Source organism: Lissotriton helveticus, chromosome 9 (assembly GCF_964261635.1).
Source record: "Lissotriton helveticus chromosome 9, aLisHel1.1, whole genome shotgun sequence".
NCBI classification, from domain to species: domain Eukaryota; kingdom Metazoa; phylum Chordata; class Amphibia; order Caudata; family Salamandridae; genus Lissotriton; species Lissotriton helveticus.
In genome coordinates, this window is record NC_136070.1 from 485,554,555 (window position 1) to 485,577,129 (window position 22,575).

At 43.4% G+C, this 22,575-nt stretch overlaps 1 protein-coding gene across 1 annotated transcript in view; it reads right to left on the reverse strand.

The window, feature by feature from the left end:
* Positions 1-22,575, reverse strand: part of SYNE2 (spectrin repeat containing nuclear envelope protein 2) — a 1,843,566-nt gene that overhangs the window by 772,080 nt on the left and 1,048,911 nt on the right. Inside the window, exons 86-87 of the mRNA XM_078660317.1 lie at positions 11,092-11,339; positions 8,151-8,319 (exon numbers count right to left, since the gene is read on the reverse strand). Of these exons, the coding sequence (XP_078516443.1) occupies positions 8,151-8,319; positions 11,092-11,339 (417 nt within the window). The remainder of the gene's footprint in view (positions 1-8,150; positions 8,320-11,091; positions 11,340-22,575) is intronic.

The following is a 22,575-nucleotide window of genomic DNA, read 5'->3' on the forward strand; positions in this document are numbered from 1 at the left end:
CGGTGCTGATCGGGGTCCAGGCACGGAGGGTGGTTGTGGGGGGTGGTTCGATCGTGGCGTGCGTCGGTTGAGTGCTGAAGCTGTTGTGTATGTCCGCGATCTTGTTGTGGAAGTAGGAAGTGAGGGAGTTGCAGAGGTCTTGCGACGGGGTGATGTCGTTGTTTCCGGCGTTGGGGTTGGAGAGCTCTTTCACAATGTTGAAGAGTTCTTTGCTGTTGTGTGCGTTGTTGTCCAGTCTTTCCTTGAATGCTGTTTTCTTGGTGGCGCGAATCAGTTGGTGGTGTTTTCGGGTGGCGAGCTTGAGGGCAGTCATGTTGTCCGGTGTTTGGTCTCTGCGCCAGGTTTTCTCGAGTGCTCTGCAGTTCTTTTTGGAGCTCTTGAGTTCGTCGTTAAACCATGGTGCTTTCTTGCTTCCGGGTCTGCTCGGCGGGGTCTTCAGAGGGGTGAGGTTGTCTGCGCAGTCGCTGATCCATTTCGTGAGGTTGGTGGCCGCTTGGCTGGGGTTCGTTGTGATGGTGGGAGGGTTCTTGCTCAGGGAAGCGGCGAGCTGGTCTGCAGTGATCTTGTTCCAGTTTCTGCGGGGGACCTGTTGCTGGAGATGGTGGAGCGTGGTCCTTCTGAAGCTGAAGTGGACGCAGCTGTGGTCCGTCCAGTGGAGTCCCGTGGCGTGGCTGAAGGTGATGTCCTTGCTGGAGGAGAAGATCGGGTCGAGTGTGTGTCCGGCGTAGTGGGTGGGGGTGGTCACCAGTTGCTTGAGTCCGAGGTTGGCGAGGTTGTCCAACAGGGTGGTGGTGTTGCGGTCGTTGTTGTTCTCCAGGTGGAAGTTGAGGTCCCCGAGGAGGATGTAGTCAGCGGAGGGGAGGGCGTGCGGGGTGATGAAGTCGGCGATGTCCTCGCTGAATTGTGTGCGTGGTCCCGGGGGTCTGTAGATGAGAGTGCCTCTGAGGGTGGTCTTGGGGTTGACGTGGATCTGGAAGTGCAGGTGTTTGGTGGGTGCGAGGGTATCGTCGGTGTCGGTCGAGATGCGGATGGTATTTCTGTGGATGATGGAGATGCCTCCTCCGGTCTGGTTGACGCGGTCCCTCCGGATGATCTTGTAGCCGTCCGGGATGGCGATGGCGATGGCGATGTCGGGCGCTGAGGAGGCGTTCATCCAGGTTTCCGTGAGGAAGGCGACGTCTGGGGCTGTGGTGTCGAGCAGGTTCCAGAGCTCGACGGCGTGTCTGTGGACGGAGCGGGTGTTGAGCAGGATGCACTTCAGGTGGGTGCTGCTGGCGTTCGGCTTGGTGGTGGGTGCTGGTGTGGCGTGGGTCCGGTTGCAGGTGAAGTTGCAGGAGTGGCAGCTGAAGGGTCCGTGGGTGCGTCTCGGTGTGGCTCGGTAGCAGCCCGGGGTTCGGCCGGTGTTGAGTGCGTTGAGTTCGGTGGCGTTGTAGGTCCGTCGGGTCGGCTTCCGTCGGTGGGGGCCAGGGGTCCTGGCGCTGGGCGCGGTGCAGGCGCGGACGGGCGCAGACGGGCTTACCTTTGGCGCGCCTTCGGCGCACAATCGGCGCGCCCGCTGCGCGTATGCCCGGTCGCCATTTATGGCAAAGTGGGAGGGAGGGCGGAGCAGCTGGGAGGGGGAGCGGGGAGGGCACAGAAGGGAAGGGGGCGTGGCCGCACGCAGGAGGCGGGAAGCGGGTGGGGGGGCACGGAGAGCGGCGCTACACAGAGCAAGGAACAAGAACAGGAGAAATAAAAATAAAATAAGATTAAGTGTGGCACAGAACACAGAAGCAAAACGATACAGGCAGCACAAAATCAACGGATGACACGCAAAATATCTATCACATGACTCCATCCACAAACACATCATCCTGTACCAATCTCTAAACCACCTCACCTCACACCTTATCACACTGCTGCACACTGTACTAATCAGTTCACAAATATACCACATCACACCTTATCACATTGCTGCACACACCTGAATAACATCACACAATATGATCAGGATTTCATACCACACCATATCAAGGAAGAGGTTTGGCGCCGCGGCCAGGGCGACTGACTCCGGAATCTGGGGATCACGGTTGATCCCCAGTGCCGGCGGCAGATTAGCCCAGCACCATGTGACTCTGCGCAATAGCTTGCTTAATCTTCCCGACGGCCCCCAGCGCCTAGAGACCCTTACGGGTGATTGTTCGCGCTTTACAAATGTGGATTATTATTATTATTATTATCTCAACATAATTACAACTCACTTTACAACACTAGACACACCAGACTATACCATACAAACAGTAATTAAGATTTTCCCTAACACACCATTACCCAATTTGTGGGCAGCACTGATCAAAACAACCTGGAGAAGATAAAGTCATCTGGTTTAAAAGACTTGTGGATTGCCAGAAGTTGCTGGATCAATAACAATCAGGATTTAGGATTATATATGGAACCAAAGCTGTGCTTGTGGCCCTGACTAGTTGTTTTGTTGGACTTCACTTTGGCACTTAACATAGTGGACTTCAACTTGTTACACCAGGTACACATGCCAAATGCAGCCATGTCAGAGGAAGCAATTAAATGGTTTGTTCCATTTGCATCAAGCTGCCCTTAAAGTATATAGATGGGTACCTTTGCCCCCTGAGATATTAAGGATTAATAAATAGTTTCTTAGGGTTCACACTAGATCTTTATACTACATTTTAATACCTCTGCTCTCTGTCACCAAAGACAGAGGAGAGCAAACCCATTCCTTTGCAGGAGACATGCAGATTAATTTGTGTGGCTAAGGCTCAGGAGACAACTTTGGTGACCTAAAAGAAGGTTTGGAGCAGGCTGCCTCCTACATGAAGAAAAGTGCTTTGAAATTGAATGAGGAAACAACTGAGGTGTGTCTGCTTGGCCCCAAAAAGACACAAAAAAACACATTGAAGTAACATGGACATCTAACCTAAACTTTTCAGGCCTTTCAGTGGAAACACTCTGTTAGCCATTTTTTGTTACAGACGCAAGAAGATGCTACCCTACTTCGATAAGGTTTGACTTAGCTATCAACTCAAAGATAGACAATGTCAACATTCTGCTGGGTGGATTCCTAAAAGGCCACATACCCAGGGATGATATAAACTAATAGACTAGAATAATAGACTAGTGTTAAGCCTTAGCAAATACATAAGTATTGCTGAAATGCTGATCCCCATTTACTGGTTACCAATGTATAAACGTGTGAAATTTAAATTGGTTGGCCGAGTTTTCAAATGCCTGATGGGACTAGTTCCTTGTTGTTACATATAAGAAAAATAGTTCAGATTGCTACTGTGAGACCGCAAACATGTCTATTTCAAAAGTGACGGTTCACAGATATGGAGCCCTAGAACTTCATATCCGGAACTCATTTCCAAGCAAGTTCCTAATTTGCTGTGTTTTAAAAAGGATGGTTTGATATGGTGTTTTGTGACAAGTTCTTTTTTATACAGTTTAGCTATTTAAATGTACTAGCACTAAAAAACAATTACACTTTTCAATATGGTCTTCATAAATAAAAAAGATAGATAAATATATGATATCATACAAAGTACTGTATGAAATGTATTAATGATATGATAGCTTGGTGAATATATGAAATCTCATTGTATGTGTACCACACATAAAGTTAATAATTATTATTATTATCCAATTTTTTTTTAAAGATGCCATTAAACTAACTTCTTCATCAGATATTTCGCTGAAATTGGAGATCCAGATTTAACTTTTCTGGACACAAAGATATAGAAGGAAAATGATAATGGATCAACAAAATGGATATTTCACATCAAAGTCACAGACAGAAATAACATTATAAATGTGAGTTTCAGGCCAGAATCCACCAAGAGAAGCCATCTGTTCAGCCAATCTTTAAGACAAAGGAAAACTAACTCTGTAAAAACCACCTAGAAATACCATAAAGTTGAAATGTAGAATACATTTTTTGATAGTGACTATAGTGAGTAAAGCAAAAGGTAAAATGCAAGTGTTCACACAACTGGGAGCCTTAAGTACCCCTATTAAATGTCAGAATAAAAATTATTATACAATTTGCCGTACGTAAGACAATCTTATAAAGATCATTAATTATAAACGCTGGAAAATAACTCAAGACAATGAGTTTTATCCAACATTAGCAAATAGTAAATTCTGCTTCCAATAATCAATGTGAGAGATAAACTGATCCGAGGTGACTAGGAACTCCCAAATAACAATTTTTTTATTAGCAAAGAACAGATTAAAACGTTGCCTTGTTTGCAGTGCAGATGTTTCAGCAATACTATATTGCTCTTCCACAATCAAAACAAAATAATTAGTGAGATACAAAGCAGCCTGTGTAACTGAGAAAGAACTTAATTGAAGATAGATCCATTAGTTCAGACAACACACAAAATAGAAATGAGATCACAAATAAACCATCAGAACAAATATATGAAGTCTAACAGTGTGTGTTATTTTCACCACTATAATCAGCCTGTATCTCAACTCAAAATTCAGGTATGTGCATTTATGAAGACGTAAAATGAATACAATAAAGAGAAACATTGTGGATTTTCAAGACACTGTAAACCCAAAAAGGTTAAATAAATAACAGAACTTTAAACAAGATTTTTTCAAAGCGACCAACATAAGCAATGTATAAAAAGGATTGAAAAATGAGCAAACGTTCGAAAATAGAAATGACAGAATTGTGTATATATGGAACCAAAGTGAACGCAGATGCTGCAAAGGGACATTTTAGCAGAACTTTTGATGCAGTAAGATAGTTTGAAGTGAAATATAGATATAGGCTGCACTATTATGAAAATTATTATAAACATGAGAATGCCATAAAAATAATATTTTTTTGTTTGATTAATTGCGCAGCATAAACTTAAACTAACGGAAGGAATAGTTTAGTCCCGCAATGCAAGGAACACTGTTAAAGAATGTGAGTTAAAGACTTGAAACAAAATACAGATGGAAAAAAAATCTATAACAATTCATACGAAGTCAAATGATAAATTAATGAAAAAATACTTTTTCAAGCATTAAAAAAAGTGTCTAATAAATAAATAATTTGTCCATGATAGTGCAGCAACATCTATATTTGTGACATTCTAGCGACCACAGACCGAATAGGGCCCATTAAGGACATTTTGTAGGCCTTCCTGACAAAGTTGTGGCAATTGTGGTCCTTACACAGTGGTGTCTATCCTTAACTAAGGGTGACAATTCTTGACATTATCCTGACCCCAGGTACAACAGTTCTGAAATCCTTGCCACATGGCGACCATGTCTGATATATTATCATAATGAATTGGCATGAAGAGCAGCATGTGTTCTTCTGTGACAGTTGCTTTTGTGAGAGCATGGTAAACATGACACACTGAGGTTTGGAGACAAAATATCTCTTTGCTAACAATTAAAATAATGGAATTATAAGCTTTTATTTGGGGGAGCCAGCATATGTATGCCCAACTAATTGTTTTATTTCATTGTAAAATGGCTTTAATTTCAGAAACTGGCAAGCAGATCTTTTATACTAAATGTGTGAATTATTTAAAATATATTCAAAGCTTATATTTCAGGGATAATTAATGCCGAGTTCAGGAGACTTGCTGTTTCTAGTGACCTCTTACTACCAGAGGCCATATGCTGTAATGCCTCTTACTCTATGGGGTGGTTGGAGGCATGTCATAATCTGTATAGATGAACTGATCTATGAAATTATTACTATTGCTGTCTGAAGCTTGAGCTTCTAAGACTAATATAACCTGTGTGTTCCCTGAACCTATAAACTTTAAGTATTTTAGCAGACTGAGGGCCATATTATCATGAAAGGGCGATACATTATCGCCGCTTTTATCAGCAGGAAACTGCTGCTAAAGCGGCGATAATGGGTTTGATAATATGCCCTTGTGAATTCCCATAGAAGCGCATGTTCTGGTGTGAACCTGGGCTTCTATGGGAATTCACAAGGGCATATTATCAAGCCCATCTAGCGGCAGTTTCCTGCTGATATAAGCGGCAATAATGTATCGCCCTTTCTTGATAATATGGCCCTCAGTTCTATATGTGGCTAGAAGATTCGTCTGACTCTAATGACTGCAGTCTGTGAATGTCAGATCTGTACACTGTTGTATTTCTCCTGCCTCTTTCAAGTAGATCCTCTGTCACAACACAAGGCTGAGAATGTACTTGGATGACGCATGATGGGCACAAGGTGTGAAGAAAGATGCAGTATATATTTTGAAAAATGAACAGATGAGTTTTTTCGTCTCCCTTGCTGTCTCAGACAGCAGAAACTGGGAGTCCTCATTTACCATTCTAACTCAAGTCCAAGAATATTTACTGAAAGTGTAAGAAGACTAGGGGTGTTGTTTACAATTTAAGTCCAATCATAAACTATTTTTCGTGAAACGCAAAAGAATAGGAGTACCTAAAAAATGGCAAGTCATGTCACATTTTGCCACATATTTTTGCAAGCTTTCCTGCTGAGGGTAACCTTTAGTCCTCCTCTCCTCAGAAGGAGCTAATGTGCTCACGTTTGCTTGGAACACTACAAAAGTAAGCCATATTGCATTGGTGACCCTACCCAACCTCTGAAGTTTAAGCCAATGTGAAAAACTGTGTGGTAAAATGAATGATTGGACATTATATTTAAAAAATGTATAGGTCGAGAACCTCATTTAATCCCCGTTCATCGAAGTCTGCCTTATTCACTTCTCTCAAGCAATTTAGGGGGGTATATATGCAATTCTACAGTCACAGTTCCGCTGCAGCCACTCCATTCCAAGTATGTTTTTTGGATAATTATACGGTGTCTGAAGAGCAGGCTACACAAATTCTAATTTTCATTTCTAAAGCCTAATATGAGCCTCGATGCTGCAGAGGACGATATGATGATACACCAGGGGCACAGCACAGGCGCCTGCAGCCCCCGCGGGGCAGGGGGGGGCCTCACCCTCCAGGGGGCCCCGTCAGCACAGCACTTCTGCTGGGGAGCTCTAGATTGAGTCCGGAGGGGGCCCCTTCACGTACCCTGCAGGGGGGCCCCCTCAAGGTTCGTTACGCCACTGGGTGGACGTCTTGGTTTCTAAGTTCAGTTACACATTTTGCCATCTTCTTTGATTAATAAATTCTCTATGTTTATCTTCACATTGTACCAACGTAAAACACTGAGGAGGCAGATTTACACATTTTTAACACAACTCAGGGCTGCAAGCAAAGTTGCTGAGCTGCGTTGCATGAAAGGGAGACAGCATACATGTGCCATTTCAACTAAGATGTGGCACATTTCTGCTACCTATTAGAGCTGTCACATTGGGTGCTGTCAAGTACATACGCAGGCACCCTTGCACAATGGTGCAAGGGTGTCTGTAATGCAGGACTTTTTTATGTAGGAAAGCACACGTTGTGCAACAAAAACAATCCTAATCAGTTCTTTCCTCTTTCAATGTGTGCTAGAAAATGCAGCAAACGTGAAAAGAGGAAATAACAAGGAGAAATAAATATATTTCTCCTCGTTACACCTCACTGGCGAAGGAATAGCATTTTAATGCATTCCCAGGTGTACAAGTCTCTGTGGAAAGCACCAGAATCCAAGTGGGGGATGAATGGGAATGCTCATGCTCCACCCATGGAATGCCTTCCAAATGCAGGGTAACTCCTTGCGTTACTTTCCATTTTGCAAACTATAACAAAATGTTTTTCTGTCGGGGCTGCACCACAAAAGTGAAGCAACCCTGATGCAAAATTGTAGTAAATCTGACCCTCAGGCTGAAGGTTAACTTCATTAATTCATCATACATTCGTCAAAGAACTTATGAGGATAATAACTTTCACAGAATGTTCAGCTTTTTGGTCTAGTCACCCAGTGAGTGCCTCTGGAGGCCAGCAGAAGATGCCCACACATTCCAGAGGCTGTGGGAGCGACACTTTTTGAAACTTCTCATGTAGAACGACTAGCCACTAAATAATCATTTTTTGCAGCTGTTCAAACATATTAAAAATAGGCATTTTGGCTCAAGAGAAAAATGAAGAATGTAGGACTGTTTCAGTTACAGAATCATGACAGAACTGACATTACCTTTTACGACTAGGACAGGTCCAGGGGTAAAAAGCAAAACGTGTTTGAAAAATAGTTATTTCATTGTCCATACCTCTAACTCTGCAGCTTTTTCGGGAGTGCTGCTTGATTTCAGGCCTTGGAGGGACGAGGAAGCGCCAAGTAACGAGCTGCGGATGGTGTTGATTTCCTCTGTAATCTTGTCCCTTTCCTGCACCTCCAGCTCGACGGCCTGTTTACTCTTGTTGGCTTTTTGAGCGAGACTAAAGAAACACAAGAGCTTCAGTACCTCATCACAGGACGGGCAGCACTCACAACATGCATCCTCAACAGAAATGAAACTGACCTGCGAGGCCTGGGCGAGGTAGTCCTAATATTCACAATACTACTACTACTACTAATAATAATGGTGGCAGCAGTACTAATGTCAATCACACTAGTAGTAGTAGTAATAATAATAATAATAACAAAAACAACAATAATCGCAGTAGTAAAATATAATTCATAGTATTAGCAGTATAATAATAACTTATTTTCTATATTTTTTAATGCAGTGCTGCATATAATAATAATAATAATAATAACCCCAGTAGTAAAATATCATTCATAGTAGTAGTAGCAATAATACATTTTTTACATAGTCTTTCATATAATAATAATAATAATAATAATAATAATAATAATAGTAGCAGTAGTCGTAAATTAGCATTCATAACAGTAGTAGCAGAAATATTAATAGCTTGTTTTGCTTAGTGTTTCATATAATAATAATAGTAGTAGTACTAGCAAAATATAATTCTTACTAGTAGCAGTCATAATAATACCTTGTTCTATATAATGGTCGATGTAATAATAATACTACTACTAATAATAATACAAACAACAATAATAGTAAGGACAGCAGTCTTAGCAGCAATCATAATATTAATTATAACTTGTCTTCATATAGTGCTCCATACCTCACTTTGTTTTTCCTATACATTGTAAATAGTAGGCGTTATTCGTAGCCAATTTAACAGTACTCAATTCACCAGCCTGAGAATGGTGAAAGGCTGAGTAGGTCTAGCCTTAAATTGCACTTGCGACCTGTAGATTACTACATATGTGAGAAGAGAGCATTAAACTATTTGAGCCTTGAAAGGTCGGACTGGGACAAAAAATAGTCGGGGCACCAAAATGAAAGTGACCCCATTAGGGAACCAGATATCTACAAAATGGCCCGCATTTGTAAATCGGGCCAGTTTCTAATATTAAATTAAATTAAAATTACATTGTGTATTTTGCAAACTATCAGAGACTACATGCATTCACGTTAGCAGGTAATGCTGAGGAAATATCAGGGAAATCATCATTAAAAATCAGCCCAACAACTATAAAACGGGTCCAAAAACTGATAAAAAATCGGCCTACACACTGCCCTGTCAGACCGGCTCCTTGGACATTGGCTGATTGTCCTATAGACCCGCTGTCCCAGGAGACATCCTGGGAAAATATGGAAGAAAGGCAAACACCTGACCACGTCCAGAAGCAATATAGCAAATTCAGAAAAACAGACAAAAGGAAACTAGAATGGCAAGCGCCTGGGAACACAGGAGAAGATAGCGCTGAAGCATGGATTACCAGCCTTCTATGTTCCTCTTCCCCTAAAACTCACGTCCAACACTTCACTACATTTCACCCTCCTGCTCCTAACCTCTTACAGCTCCATTGGTCTTTCTGCTGGCTGGGTCGTCTGTAGGCCCATATAAGTGAAATAATCAATAGTGTATTGGATAGTAAAGCAAAACACCCACTGCTGAGGAGTGACAGTCAACATAAATGGCTGGACTGGGGGGGATGTTGCAATGCATTTGAATACTAACCAGTAGTATACCAGTATAAATCATATTTGTAAAGCGCAAACATATTACCCTTAAGGGTCTCAAGGTGCTTGGGGCTGTTGGGCAGATTAAGTGAGCTATTGCCCAGAGTCACATTATGCTGAGCTGCCGCCGGTGCCAAGGATCAAACCGTGAGCCCCGCAAGTCAGACGCTCGGCCGCTGCACCACACCTCTCCCCTCTCTACCATTCTGCTAGACATCTTCTACACCCTTGAGTTGGTTGGACAACTGTGAGGGTGTTCGGGGAGCACTGTGATGACTGTTCAAAGTGATGAAGGAATTCACAGTGGAATTTCCTTTCTTTTGTGACATCTATTTTGTTATTTGTTCATCTTGAGAACAGAAGTTCAGCTGGACTGAGGTCACTCAGCAATTATTGCACAAAAGAACCGCAAGTACAGTGCAACTGAATTAAGTTAGTGCGCCCAAAAGAGTCAGGTTAGGTAGTGAGGTGATTAAATGATGCATATTAAACAGAGATTTGCATAAGGTACCGTAATAAGCCCTATTTCACTTTAAAACTATAGTAATTTATACATTTCAACCGCATTAGTTACTTTGTGCCATTTGTAACACTATTGCTGAAACATAATGGCATTGTCTATCTGTACAAGATTAAGAAGATAGCAAGTTACAAGTGTGTGGGGTTTTAGTGTGTAGAATCAATATAGCTCCCTAATACAGCCAGTCATGTTCCATCTATGATAAGCAAGTTGATCCACAACACAATAATACATGGTAATACATAATATACACTTTACCTTTTCTTTCCACTGCCCACTAAATGCATCATTATGTTGCACTGCATGAACGATGCAATCCTTACTAGTCAACATCTAATTTATTCGTGTTGACTGTCTTCCACCTCACTCTCATGACCACTCTCTTGTGTAAGACACCTATGAACCAACTACGGAATCATTCAATTATATATTTTGATGTACGAACAAAATGAGAGGAGCCTACTGGACAGCTTTGTATGATCCACAGTTATCATTGATCACTTTATTACATTCTGTCTCTATTTAGTTGCTTCATGAGATAAAGGGACATCAAAAACATTTATGTTGCACAGATAACATTGGTCAGACCCAGAGGTGACCCTACACTGGACATGGCAAATTTTTCTTAGGACCATGTTATGCACAACTTACCTGTTACACTTGTCTTGCAGCGAGAGTATCTCCTGAGCTATGGAAGCGGTTTCCGTTTCAGCTGGAGGAAGTATGGTCTTCACGCGATGTAGCAGTAAACTCAACAGACACCGCTGTCTGTCTACGTTTTTCTCATAGCGGTTGACGCACCGCAGCGACTCCAAGAGCTCCTCTTGGGCTGCATTCTTCTTGACTCTTTCTGGCAGCTCATCTTGAAATTGGTCTAGGAGGATTGTTTCCCTTTCGATCTAGGAAAAAGAACATCAAAAAATCAACATTAAGGCGATTTCGTGTTTAGAGTAAGCGGTGCCAGTGAGAGGCACTGATCCGTTGAGCACCATATGCTAGGAGGCACAGCAAACTGTGGCTGGTGGAATTCCGCCTAGAACTGCTCTGCAGAGTGGAGCAGCATAATCCTGCCCTTTTGAGTTGAATTCTAAAAAAGGTGTTGTGTTTGTGCTAAAAAAAAAAGTAGGCGTCAAATATAAAAAAACAAAAAGTGTCTTGTGCTCAACAAATCCCCTCTGGGCAGACCACTAACGTTTTTATAAGTGTACATTCCAATTATGATATCACAGGAAAAGCTGGTGAATGTATCGGAAAATCAAACGTAAGATGAGCAGTTATGAAACATTCACACATCTACTGTGTCTTTGCAGCTGAAGGCTTTAAAGTATTTGGCAGACAGTGTTTACGTCATGACCATGGTAACACTGGCACTCATTGTCCTACAAAACGAGGAGCCAAATGCTCCAAAAACCATAAACGAGGAAGTTGAAGAGATCCAGGGAACTTTCACACAACGCGTTTGTTGGGCATTGGGTGGGTCACAATACGAAACCTCAGAAACATCTAGTAATTTTATTTTTTTCTGGCCAACTTTTCTCTCTTTTTCCCACAACAGTGAAAGTTAACACTTGACAGCTGACATCTTTCTTTCTTCTTGCTATTCTCTGACACACTTCAACTGAAAGTGAGGCACGGGTTTCTTATGTGGAACACACTGGCAAATGCACACACACAACGTAGCAAAGTAAAGTGCCTCCATTCTACTAAAGGTGTGTAATAGAAATATATGGCTGCTAACTTTCAGATGTTAAAATTGGAATAAAGTGGAAGATGTTATATCGGCTTCATTATGCAGTGTGGGGGCCAAACACTAAGTAGTGTCTCTTCAGATGCAAAATATCAAGACCAAACCAAAAGTAATCAGAATGAGGTATAGTTGTTGATGGAATTACTAAGGTCCCATATTGATTCCATTCTCAGTAGGAAAGATCAGCAGGACCAGGCAGTTTTAACCCTGGTCTCCCATGGAGTGCCACTTTTGACTCATGAGTCTCATACATATGTGATGCCTCTGCTGCAGCTCTATTGCTAAATCTAAACAACGAACAGCTGCAATGAACAGCTGGTTGAGCCTCCAGTGTCTGAGTCAAAGATGGGAGCAGTAAACATAAGGGTATTGTATCGTGCCTCAATTTGAACATTAGTTCAAGGGTCCATTACTAAATTTAAGCAAAATAACTTTCATTTGGGGCTTAAACTTCTCAACTTCACAAAATATCAGAAAAAGTAACCTATTAAAGAACACAAGTGAAAACACCTTCTTACAATATATTAGAATGAGGTTTCAGCTCAAGAGTGAGATGATTGATAGTATCCAAAAAAGACAAAAAACTAATTGCAATTCAAAGAAGTACGTCTAAACAATAACAAACAATAATTCTCAGGGACCTTGTTTCCAGACATGGATCACATTCGTTTGGTCAACTATTAGCATGGCATTTGATGGGAAGGGAATGTTCCCTGCTCGGTGGACAATCATGTTCCTTGTGTAGCTGAACTCCATAACTGTGATTGTGTTTTTTATTTTTTTATTTTGGTTATGCCACACACTTACCCCTTGAGCACATTGGAATGGAATGGAAGAGGCTTTTATATAGCGCTTGGCTACCCGGAGGCATCCCAGCGCTGCAGCGGTCGCTAGGGGGAGGGATGGGTTTATGGGAATAGCCTGGTTTTCAGATGTTTGCGAAATGTGAGATGGTTGGCTTCCTTGCGGATAGGGAGTGGAAGGGAGTTCCAGAGTTTAGGGGCATTGTACGAGAAAAGGCGGCTGCCTGTTCTAGCCACTTCATCCTGGGAACCTCAGCCAAGTTAAGCTCGTCTGATCGAAGACTTCGAGTAGCCTTGTATGGTTTAACCTAGGTCCAGTCTCATGACACTGCTATGGTCTTGACCTAGACCTGAACTGGGAGTGGTGCATCAAACACACCCTCATAGTGATAGAGGCCTATTGTCCCTGTCATGGGTTTCATGTGTGCAGCGAAGTGGTGACAGCATACCTTGTTAGGAAATTTTAATGACAATACAATGACAATTAATGCGTGCCTTCTGGGTCATTCATCTAAAGTTCCGCTGCTTGTGATTAATTCAGAAGCCTAACCGTGACATCTTGCTCAATGTGTGTGTTGTGTGCATGTATGCTAGAAGCAGTAGTATGCATAGCAGTGTGTTGTGTGTGTGCATGTGAGCTAGAAGCAGAAGCGTGCCATGTAGAAATTATGAAGGCCTGCAAGATTCATTTTGAAAGCCTACAGCCTAGACCAGAGTAAAGGATGGGGAAGAGGTTGGTTTTATCCAGATGGTAAATGTGTGTTGCTGCCATGTCCTAGATGGGAAGGAGAGCCCCAGACACTATGGTGAGAAAAGAGGAACTAAGCTTTCCTTAGAAGTGCCAGAACCCTTCCTGATACACAGGACTGGAAAAGACTTTGACTGCAGAGGCTATTTGGTGGAAGGCAGGGGAGACAGGATTATGCTGGCAGTATCTGTTGATAGCGAAAGGAATCATTTGAATCATCCCACTGATAGCGAAAGGAATCATTTGAATCATCTCCACTGCTCGCGGTACCCGCTGCGCGGGTCCCGCTTCGTCGGAGGTCACCCTTCTACAGCGCCACTGCCCAAATTGATCCTCTGGGTGCTGGGTCCTGCAGGGCTGCGAGCGTGTTGTGGGCGCAGGACTCCAAGTCCCAGGAGCGCCCACAACTCCCAATTGCCAACAGCTGGGATGCTCTCCCTGCAGGCCCCTCCCCTTCCTCTCCAGCCAGTATATCCTCAACCTGAAGTGACCCGCTGCGCGGGAGGGCGCCGGGAGAAGCCCGGGACAAGGGCGGGACCGTCTGTGGCCGTCCGGGGCCGCAGGAGGCCGGGCTGGGCCCACTCTATGACATCTTCATTACGGACCTGCTAAGGTACTGTGATATTTGAGGAAATTCTCGTGGTCTATTGACATTTCCTGTTACCGAACTGTGTTGCTCGGTCCATTGGCCATTTGTACCCTCCATTCTTCTGGTTACCAGACGGGGGTCAACTTGAAGAGGGTTTTGTTGAGCTCTCACTGAATCGTCCAGGTATACGGATTAGTAGGAGGGGCTATTGTTAATGTTACAGAACAGGACTAGATCTCGCCTACATGATCTTTATTAGGACTTTGCTGAATGATTTTACCTCGTAGGCGACTTATCTGAGATTAACACGGACTGTTCTTAGGCTACCCTGAGATTATCCCATATTTGAACCTCAGCCTTTATCTGCAATTGCTTTAGGACTTTGAATTTATTGAAGCAAGAAATTGTTTATGCTGTCTTGCTAGACTTGCGGCCTGTCTTTAAACACTCTATCCTATTTACTTGTGTAGTTTTTGACCTTTGATATTATCTTTACTCTTTTGCAAATATGCCTAAAAAATTGGCCCCAGTCACCTCAGTACCACTTAAAACCTTAGATTCCTTCTTAGTCCAAGTCGTCAAAAAAATAAATAATGAAAGAAGGGAATCCTTAGGTTTGAGCCAATCACCAATTTTGCTTCCATTAAGTCCCGAGCCTAGTACACAAACGCCTGGTACATCATTACTTGATCCCATAATCCACATACCCGATACTAATTCATTAGATATTGGCATAGATGATGGAAATCCCGACCTGTCAGCTGATCAGTCAACAAATGTAGTGTTTGACTCTGAGCAACAGCAAAATACCGTTGCGGAAATTCCTTCACCTTCATCACCTATTATGCGACCTGTGAGAAACTGTAGAAAAGCTCAAGTTAAACGGGGGGGGGAAACAGTTAGGAAGGAAAAAGACCACCCCACCCCCTAGACATAAAGGGAAAAATGTGGAGCGCGAAGATGCTGATGAGCTCAGACAAATCATCGACGATGACCTATTTAATAGGATTTCGGACATGATAGATATTAAAATTAAGACTATTATCAAGCCACTTATTGGGAAGGTAGATAAATTAACAGCAGAAGTAAAAAAGATGGGCGGGTTGCAAAGCAAGTTGGTTAATGGCTTGGAGAATCTAGCCATGCACGTTATTAAACCGGTAGTTATTTTGGAGGAGAATCCGGGTGCCGATATAGGTCCTATGGAAGTCCAACAACAGCTTACCCCTGAAGGCCAATTACCACCACCTGTGCCTACCCAGGACGTAATAAGAGAGCCCCCCACTTTACAACCTGTGGTCCCAGCACCATTGTATTTAGGGGATGAATCTTCACAATTTATCATGGAAGCCTCACCATTAGTCCTGGTACTGGCGAATGTCCCTGTCCTATCTCAGGAACAAAAAGAATCCGCTCAAGGTTTAAAAGACAAAGCTTTATATTGGCTTACCAATAATATGCGTATGGCAGATCAGGGAGTTGACCAGCTAGCGGGGGAAATTGTCATGACAAGGAGGGTATCATGGATTGGGAATAAGACAAAGAAGTTTAAAGGGGACTGCGTAGTACTAAATTTTGCTAGCGCAGAAGGACTCCTAAACATTCTCGCTAATATCCTCCCGCCCCAACGTATATCCCCCTCACCCTGAAATTCTTTTACAATGAGATTCAGATGGCGACCTCTTCTAACATCCCCAGGCCTAGAAGGAACGCTAGAGTTGCTCACTGGGGCGGGGAAACTAGACCCAGATTTAACAATGATTGTTTTCACCCCATGACTAGTCGCGGGATAGGGCAACACAACTTCCCGAACGGGCCAATGGCCAGAACACCAGGGCCAATTTGGCCCAATATAAATAGGTGGGGTTCTAATACTCCGGGATATGATAATAGAGGCCAGGGAAATGGGTTCATGCCCAGGCAGGGGAACGAACACTTTTTGATGCGACCTAATACTCCTCAGCCTATGTGGAACTTAGCAGCAAACGGATGGGGTCAAGTGTCTACACCTTTTGATTGGGGATTGGGAATGGGGAATAGATACGGAGTTTTGTCCGGCCTAAACGACTGCGACTGACATATTGAGGTTATAAACCAGGGGACAGAGGCTATAGTCCAACAATTGGATCAGATCAGCCCACGCACTAATGGCCCAGATTCTAATGAGTCCACCTCTCAGTCAGGGCACGAAGATCGAATTACACTTGGGCATGACTGTCCCATACCCACGCCATATTTGCCTGACCATAGCCCGATTCAGGGCCAGGGTTGTGCTAACCCACATAGTTTACTGAACGTGGCTTTGAATGAAGTAACCCAAATATCGCGAGAGCCTGAAGTGGCATTGGTACGGCACCCAGAAACTAAGGCATCTATAGACTCCTGCAGATTAATAAGCTGGAACATAGCAGGGTTAAATGGCAAGCGTCAGGATAAAGCTTGGTCAAGCTTTGTTTTAGGCCACCATATTATTGCCCTTCAGGAAACTTGGGACACTTCTGCCAATCTGTGGTGGGATGGGTTTATTAGTTTTACCAAAGCAGCCGTCCATAGTCGCACGGGGAGGGCCAAGGGAGGCCTTCTATTACTGTTCTCTTTAGATTTAAAGGGCAGTTGTAGGCAGATTAGCACCGATTCCCCTAACATCCTGATGGTCGAAAGAGTGATTAAAAACACCAGTAGGACCATTTATATAAATTTCTATAACTCAGGGAATAGTGATTATAGAGGCCGTAATATCATCGAGTTAGATAACATTTTAAATTCGGTCAGTCAGAATAATATGTTTGACACAGATTATATTTTATTAGGTGATTTTAATATTCATCCGTGCAACTTAAATTGCAGGAGAAGTAGCATTGAAGGGGATGATGGACTCGAGGGACCTCATTTTGAACATTCCACGGAGGGAGAGGAGCTGGAAGATTTCCTCGCTAACTTTGATCTGTATGAACCAGATGGTGGCACTAGATTGCCAACCTTCACTGGCATCCCTCATGGTACAATTATAGATTACATATTTGTATCCCTAGGCATTTTAAACCGGGTTATCGTCTACCACACCACACAATCACATTTTAGTGACCATAATCCGGTAGAACTAGAAGTGGCGTGGGGAGGCAACATGGGACCATCCCCACTGAAAGTAATTGCCCACCCCCTGAGGACTACTGACCAAGGTGGACATATGAAATGGGCAAAGGTGGTACCGGAAAAATGTTATGCTGAAATTTTTTTAAAGATTATGGGGCAGGTCGAGGTCTGTAATAATCCTTGTGCACAGGGTCAAGAAATTGTAGAGGCATTTGAGGTAATATGTGGGCAGGTGTCACAGGACCTTCTAGCAAAGACAAAAAAAGGAATCCCAGGCAATAAGCGCTAGTTTGATTCAGCATGTTCAAAAGCACATAGATCACTATTGGCAGCCCTAAGAAATACCCCCAGGGTAAAAGATGAGATTACCAGACTCAGGAAAATATATAAGTTAGTAATAAAAAAACGAAAGGACACCATCAAACAAGAAGCATGGGAGGGCCTCCTTTCGGCGGCAGTCCTGAAGGATAGCAAAAAATTTTGGGAGATCATTAAACAGCCCTTGTTCTCAGACAATAATAACGATTCTATGGACTGCGTTATTCCTGATGAAAAGTGGTTATCTCACTTTAAAAAAGTCTATGGGGATACTGATGATGCAACTAAAGATGTCCTGCTGTCAAGCCCAGTTACCCGCCCCATCCTTTTTAATCGAGATGAGGTGGAAAAAGCCATTAGATCCACTACAAAGCATAAGGCACCTGGCCCTGACGGCGTGCCTGCCGACTTTTTTATGTACTCCCCAAAATTGTGGGCTGAAGTTCTGGTAAATGTGTTCAATGCAGTTAATGGTAATCCTGTACCTGCATCATGGAACACCTCCACCATAGTCCCCATCTTTAAAAAAGGTCAGCGGGATGATCCAGGCTGTTATAGGCCTATATCCCTTCTGGATTCTTCAGTAAAAATTTTAGGTAGAGTTCTTTTATCCAGGCTGAGGGAGAATGTTGAGGGCTGTGGTGGATTGTCCGAAATCCAATATGGATTTAGGGAAAGAAAGGGGACTATTGAACAGTGTGTCAACTTACATTTGCTTATTTCCAAATATACCGTAGCCAAGGAGGGGTCCGTATATCTTGCATTTATGGACCTCTCCTCGGCATTTGACCTGGTCAATAGGACAAAGTTGTGGTCTATTTTGCTGGAGATGGGGATTGATGAAGCATTGGTCACCTTTATGGCCTCCCTGCACCAAGAACACTTCTCAAGTGTACGTGTGACGAACGAGGGTAGGCGCACCCCTCTTTTTAGATCATTAAGGGGGGTGCGGCAGGGCTGCATTTTAGCCCCCCTGCTCTTTACCATCTATATCAATGGCCTGGGCGCACACCTAGGAGGGCAGGAAGCCGACGTCCCGCGTGTAGGAGCCATAAAGATCCCGGCGCTCCTATATGCGGATGACGCCGTGCTGATTGCCCGCACGGGAGTTGGTCTCCAGCGCCTACTGAATGCCTTTGGTTCGTTTATGGAGCAACTAGATCTTAAAATAAACGTAGCCAAGTCACATACGATGGTGGTGGGTCTAGAGTGTCGCAGGAAGAGAAACAAAACATTCACATGCAGGGGGGACATGGTCTCTAGGGTATCCACATTTCCATATTTAGGTGTACTGTTCGATCAGAAAGGGTCCTGGGGCCCGCAGGTTAGAGCTAAGAGGTTGTCTGTTATCAGATCATCATCAGCACTTCTGAGCTTTGCTGGTAGGCTAGGGGCCAGGCCTATGGAAGCTATACTAAAAATCTATAATAGCAAATCTGTGGCTATTGCATTATATGGTTCCGCATTGTGGGGATATGCAAATGTGGAACCAATCCAGAGAGCGGAGAATGGATTCATCAGAACCCTACTCTCTGTACCCCAGTCGACCCCAACGTATTCTATTCACAAAGAAGTTGGTTTACAGTTTCTTTCTGATAAGTTGAGTATGGCCCCCTTGATTCTTTGGTTAAAAATGTGGATGAATGAAGAACTCCCATTAAATCACAAGATTATGTCCGATGTCCTGTCCCTTGATAAATCCAACAAGATACCTTGGCTGGCCTATTTGGCCAGGGCTTTTTTGGACCTAGGCCGCCCGGAGCTTTTTACCTCCCCAGAGAATATTAGGATTCAAGATCTTGCTTTTGTAAAAAAGTCTTTCATGGGAAGGAGGGAAGCCTGCCGCGAAGAACGTGAACTAGTAAAGCCGGCAGTGAGGGATCATTGTTTGTTGGTCAGCTCGCCATCACTCGCACCTTATCTTGGTTTCGTTACAATCCCCTTCCACAGGTTTCTTTTAACCAAATTTAGATTTAATTTGCTGCATTTTTACTTAGGTTCTTTTAACAATTGGCAGAAGCCAGAACTAGCCCCGCCCTGTAGCTGTGACCAGTTTTCAGTGCAAGATACAATGCATTTTGTCATGTTTTGTGGGTTGTACTTAGAGCCAAGGAACATTTTTTTGTTGCCTATCCTTAAAGAAGCCGGCTTTACCCAGGTAAGACCGGCTTTGCTCTTCTTACAATTACTGCCTAATCCCCACATTACTTTCTGCATTGCTAAATTTCTGGTAGCCGCCTCAAGGGCGAAAGCTGTCTGTCAAGATTAGTTATCTATGTCAAACAATTCTTTTTAACTGTCTGTCACAATTTTAAAACTTGTTGTTAATATTCAATATTATGTGTATTATGGAAAAATTTTGTATGAAATGTATTTTATCCTTTTTCTCTTTGTATGGTTTTTAAATAAGCCGAATAAAGATATTTTGACTGACTGACTGAATCATTTGAAGGTGCACTGATTCTTGTCTCTCTTCCTGATCTCTGTGAAGGGGGGTCATAAAACTGGATGCAGTCTGCTCTCACCTAATTGTAGTTTTGTGGTGGGTACTCTACCTGGAGACTGTCCTTCTGGGCATAGCATGCTTGTAGATATAAGCCAGACCTGGAAAGCGGCCTGCCAGGGCAAATGAAAGGGGTAACACCCCAAACCAGAGGTGCGCCTACCAATTTCCCTAACTGACCCTTAGCCTGCCATGAGGGGGTGGAGGGGGCCCAGTACCAGAAGGGAGAACCCACTAGAGCTGGATGACAGCCTAATCAATGAAGGCCAAGACAGAATCAGGCCCCATGCCTGTGAACTTGGTATCGGTGCCTAAATGGATGTGTAGTGACATTCTATGTTTTTTGTGTGATAAAAGTACTTGCCTTTTTATACAAAGAGAAGCATTGGGCTGGACAATGATTTAATTGCACTGCTGGGTTGCATTGTATTGATTTGTGAGCCTGAGTAACCCCTCCATTAGCCTACCTGAAAAGCCTGTGACCGCTTGCCCTCACTGCCACTGAGAGTTATGTGCTGTAAGTGGTCAATTTATATACACAGAAAGGTCAACCCCTGGACAGGAGAGGTGAAAGTCCTCACCCCAAACGTTTGTGACCCTTTAGCCCCTGCCTGCCCCATTTACCTGGCTACACATGTGGATCAAGTGTCACACATCTAGCAAACATGCCTAGTCAAGTATCACTTTCTGCCTAACCCTTCTCCCACACCTAATGCTTTTGGTTGTGCTGTTTAGTAATTGCATCAGCGCTGATATGATTCAAAGACAAAACTCACCAGCAAAGGACATATCTCTGACTTCAAATGGAAGGCTGAACATTTATCGACTAGAACATAGATTTTAAGTAGGTCAGTGTGAGAACTAGGGTTTCCGGTTGGAAGAGGTATGCACCCTGTCCAAGCAAGAACCACCACTTTAGTCAGGGTAAGCTACATACTCACTAAAATATAACTAGTGCTCACTCTCTGGTAGTTTGGCATAGAGCAATCAGGCTTATCTAAAGAGGCAATGTGTAAAGAATTTGTGCAACACACACACAGTAACACAATGAAAACACCACAAAAATACTCCACACAGGGTTAGAAAAAGAGATTATAATTGTACGGATAAAATAAGACTAAAACGACAACGATCCAATAAGTTGAATGGGAGTTATGACTTTTTAAAGATTGAATCAAAGTCTAGTGGTTAGAGTCAAATTTCTCTTATGGGTTACTTGAGGTCGCACTGGACCAGGTAAATCCAAAGGTCAGGCAGACCATGATGAAGGGTAGGCTGGCTACCGGACTCATGCAGGTCCATCTGAAAAAGTACCTTGGATGGAGCAAGCGCCGACATAAAAGATTTGATGTATCAGTTCCGATCCACGTAGACTATGAATGCTTGGTCAATGAACGTCTTCACTATGCAGGCACTATGTTGTCATCGAGCAGTCTGCCATCATTGAGCTGTGCAGTCTGTCGAAGCAATGTAGTTGATTAGCTCCTGCATCAGCAAAGAAGGGCAATGTGTTGATTCCGATCAGCACAAAGTCATTACTGCATCGATATCTATGGTTCTGTACAACAGAAGTCACCTTTCAAGGGCCCAGGACTGGATTGGCACCACTTGGTAGGGCAGGACTCACAGATGGCAGAATCCAGGTGCTTTTGCAGGGTTGAAGGAAGTCTTTTATGGCCCTGAGACTACAGAACAGGGGTCATTCCAGCAATCCCTTGGAGTTACTCTGGGTTCGAGTGAGATGGGTCCTTGTCCCCAGTAGGCCAGATATTGGGATGCAACAAGGCAGCACAGGAAAGCAGTTCATTCAGAGCAGCAGTCAAGCAAGGTGGCAATCCTTGTAGCACAGCAGTCTTGACTCATGGCAGAGTTCTTCACAGATCCAGTAGTGTATTGTCTTGGTAGGGTCAGAGGCCCGGTACGTATATTCAGTTGTGCCCTTGGAGAGAGGGTGACTTTGAAATGCACAGGTCCCCCTTTCTTCCCAGCCCTGGCTCCAGACTATCAGTAGGGGGAAATCAGCCCTTTGTGTGGGGAACAGGACACTGCCTATTCAGGTATAAATGTGAGCTCCCCCTACCTTGCTGTCTAGAAAGAGCTGTCAGGATGCAGATGAGTTCTCTGTCCCACCCAGTCTTTCTGTATTTGTGGCTGTCTTGAGGGAATGCACAAAATATAGCTGTCAGCATACTCCATACGTGTATTGGAGACAGGCTGCAAGGTGCACATAGCAGTAAGAGCAGATAAATGTCCTAATTCTAAATATAGCAAAAAATAGTAATGTTAAATCCAACTTTACCTGTAAAGATGAGTTGTCATTAAATTGTGGGAGGC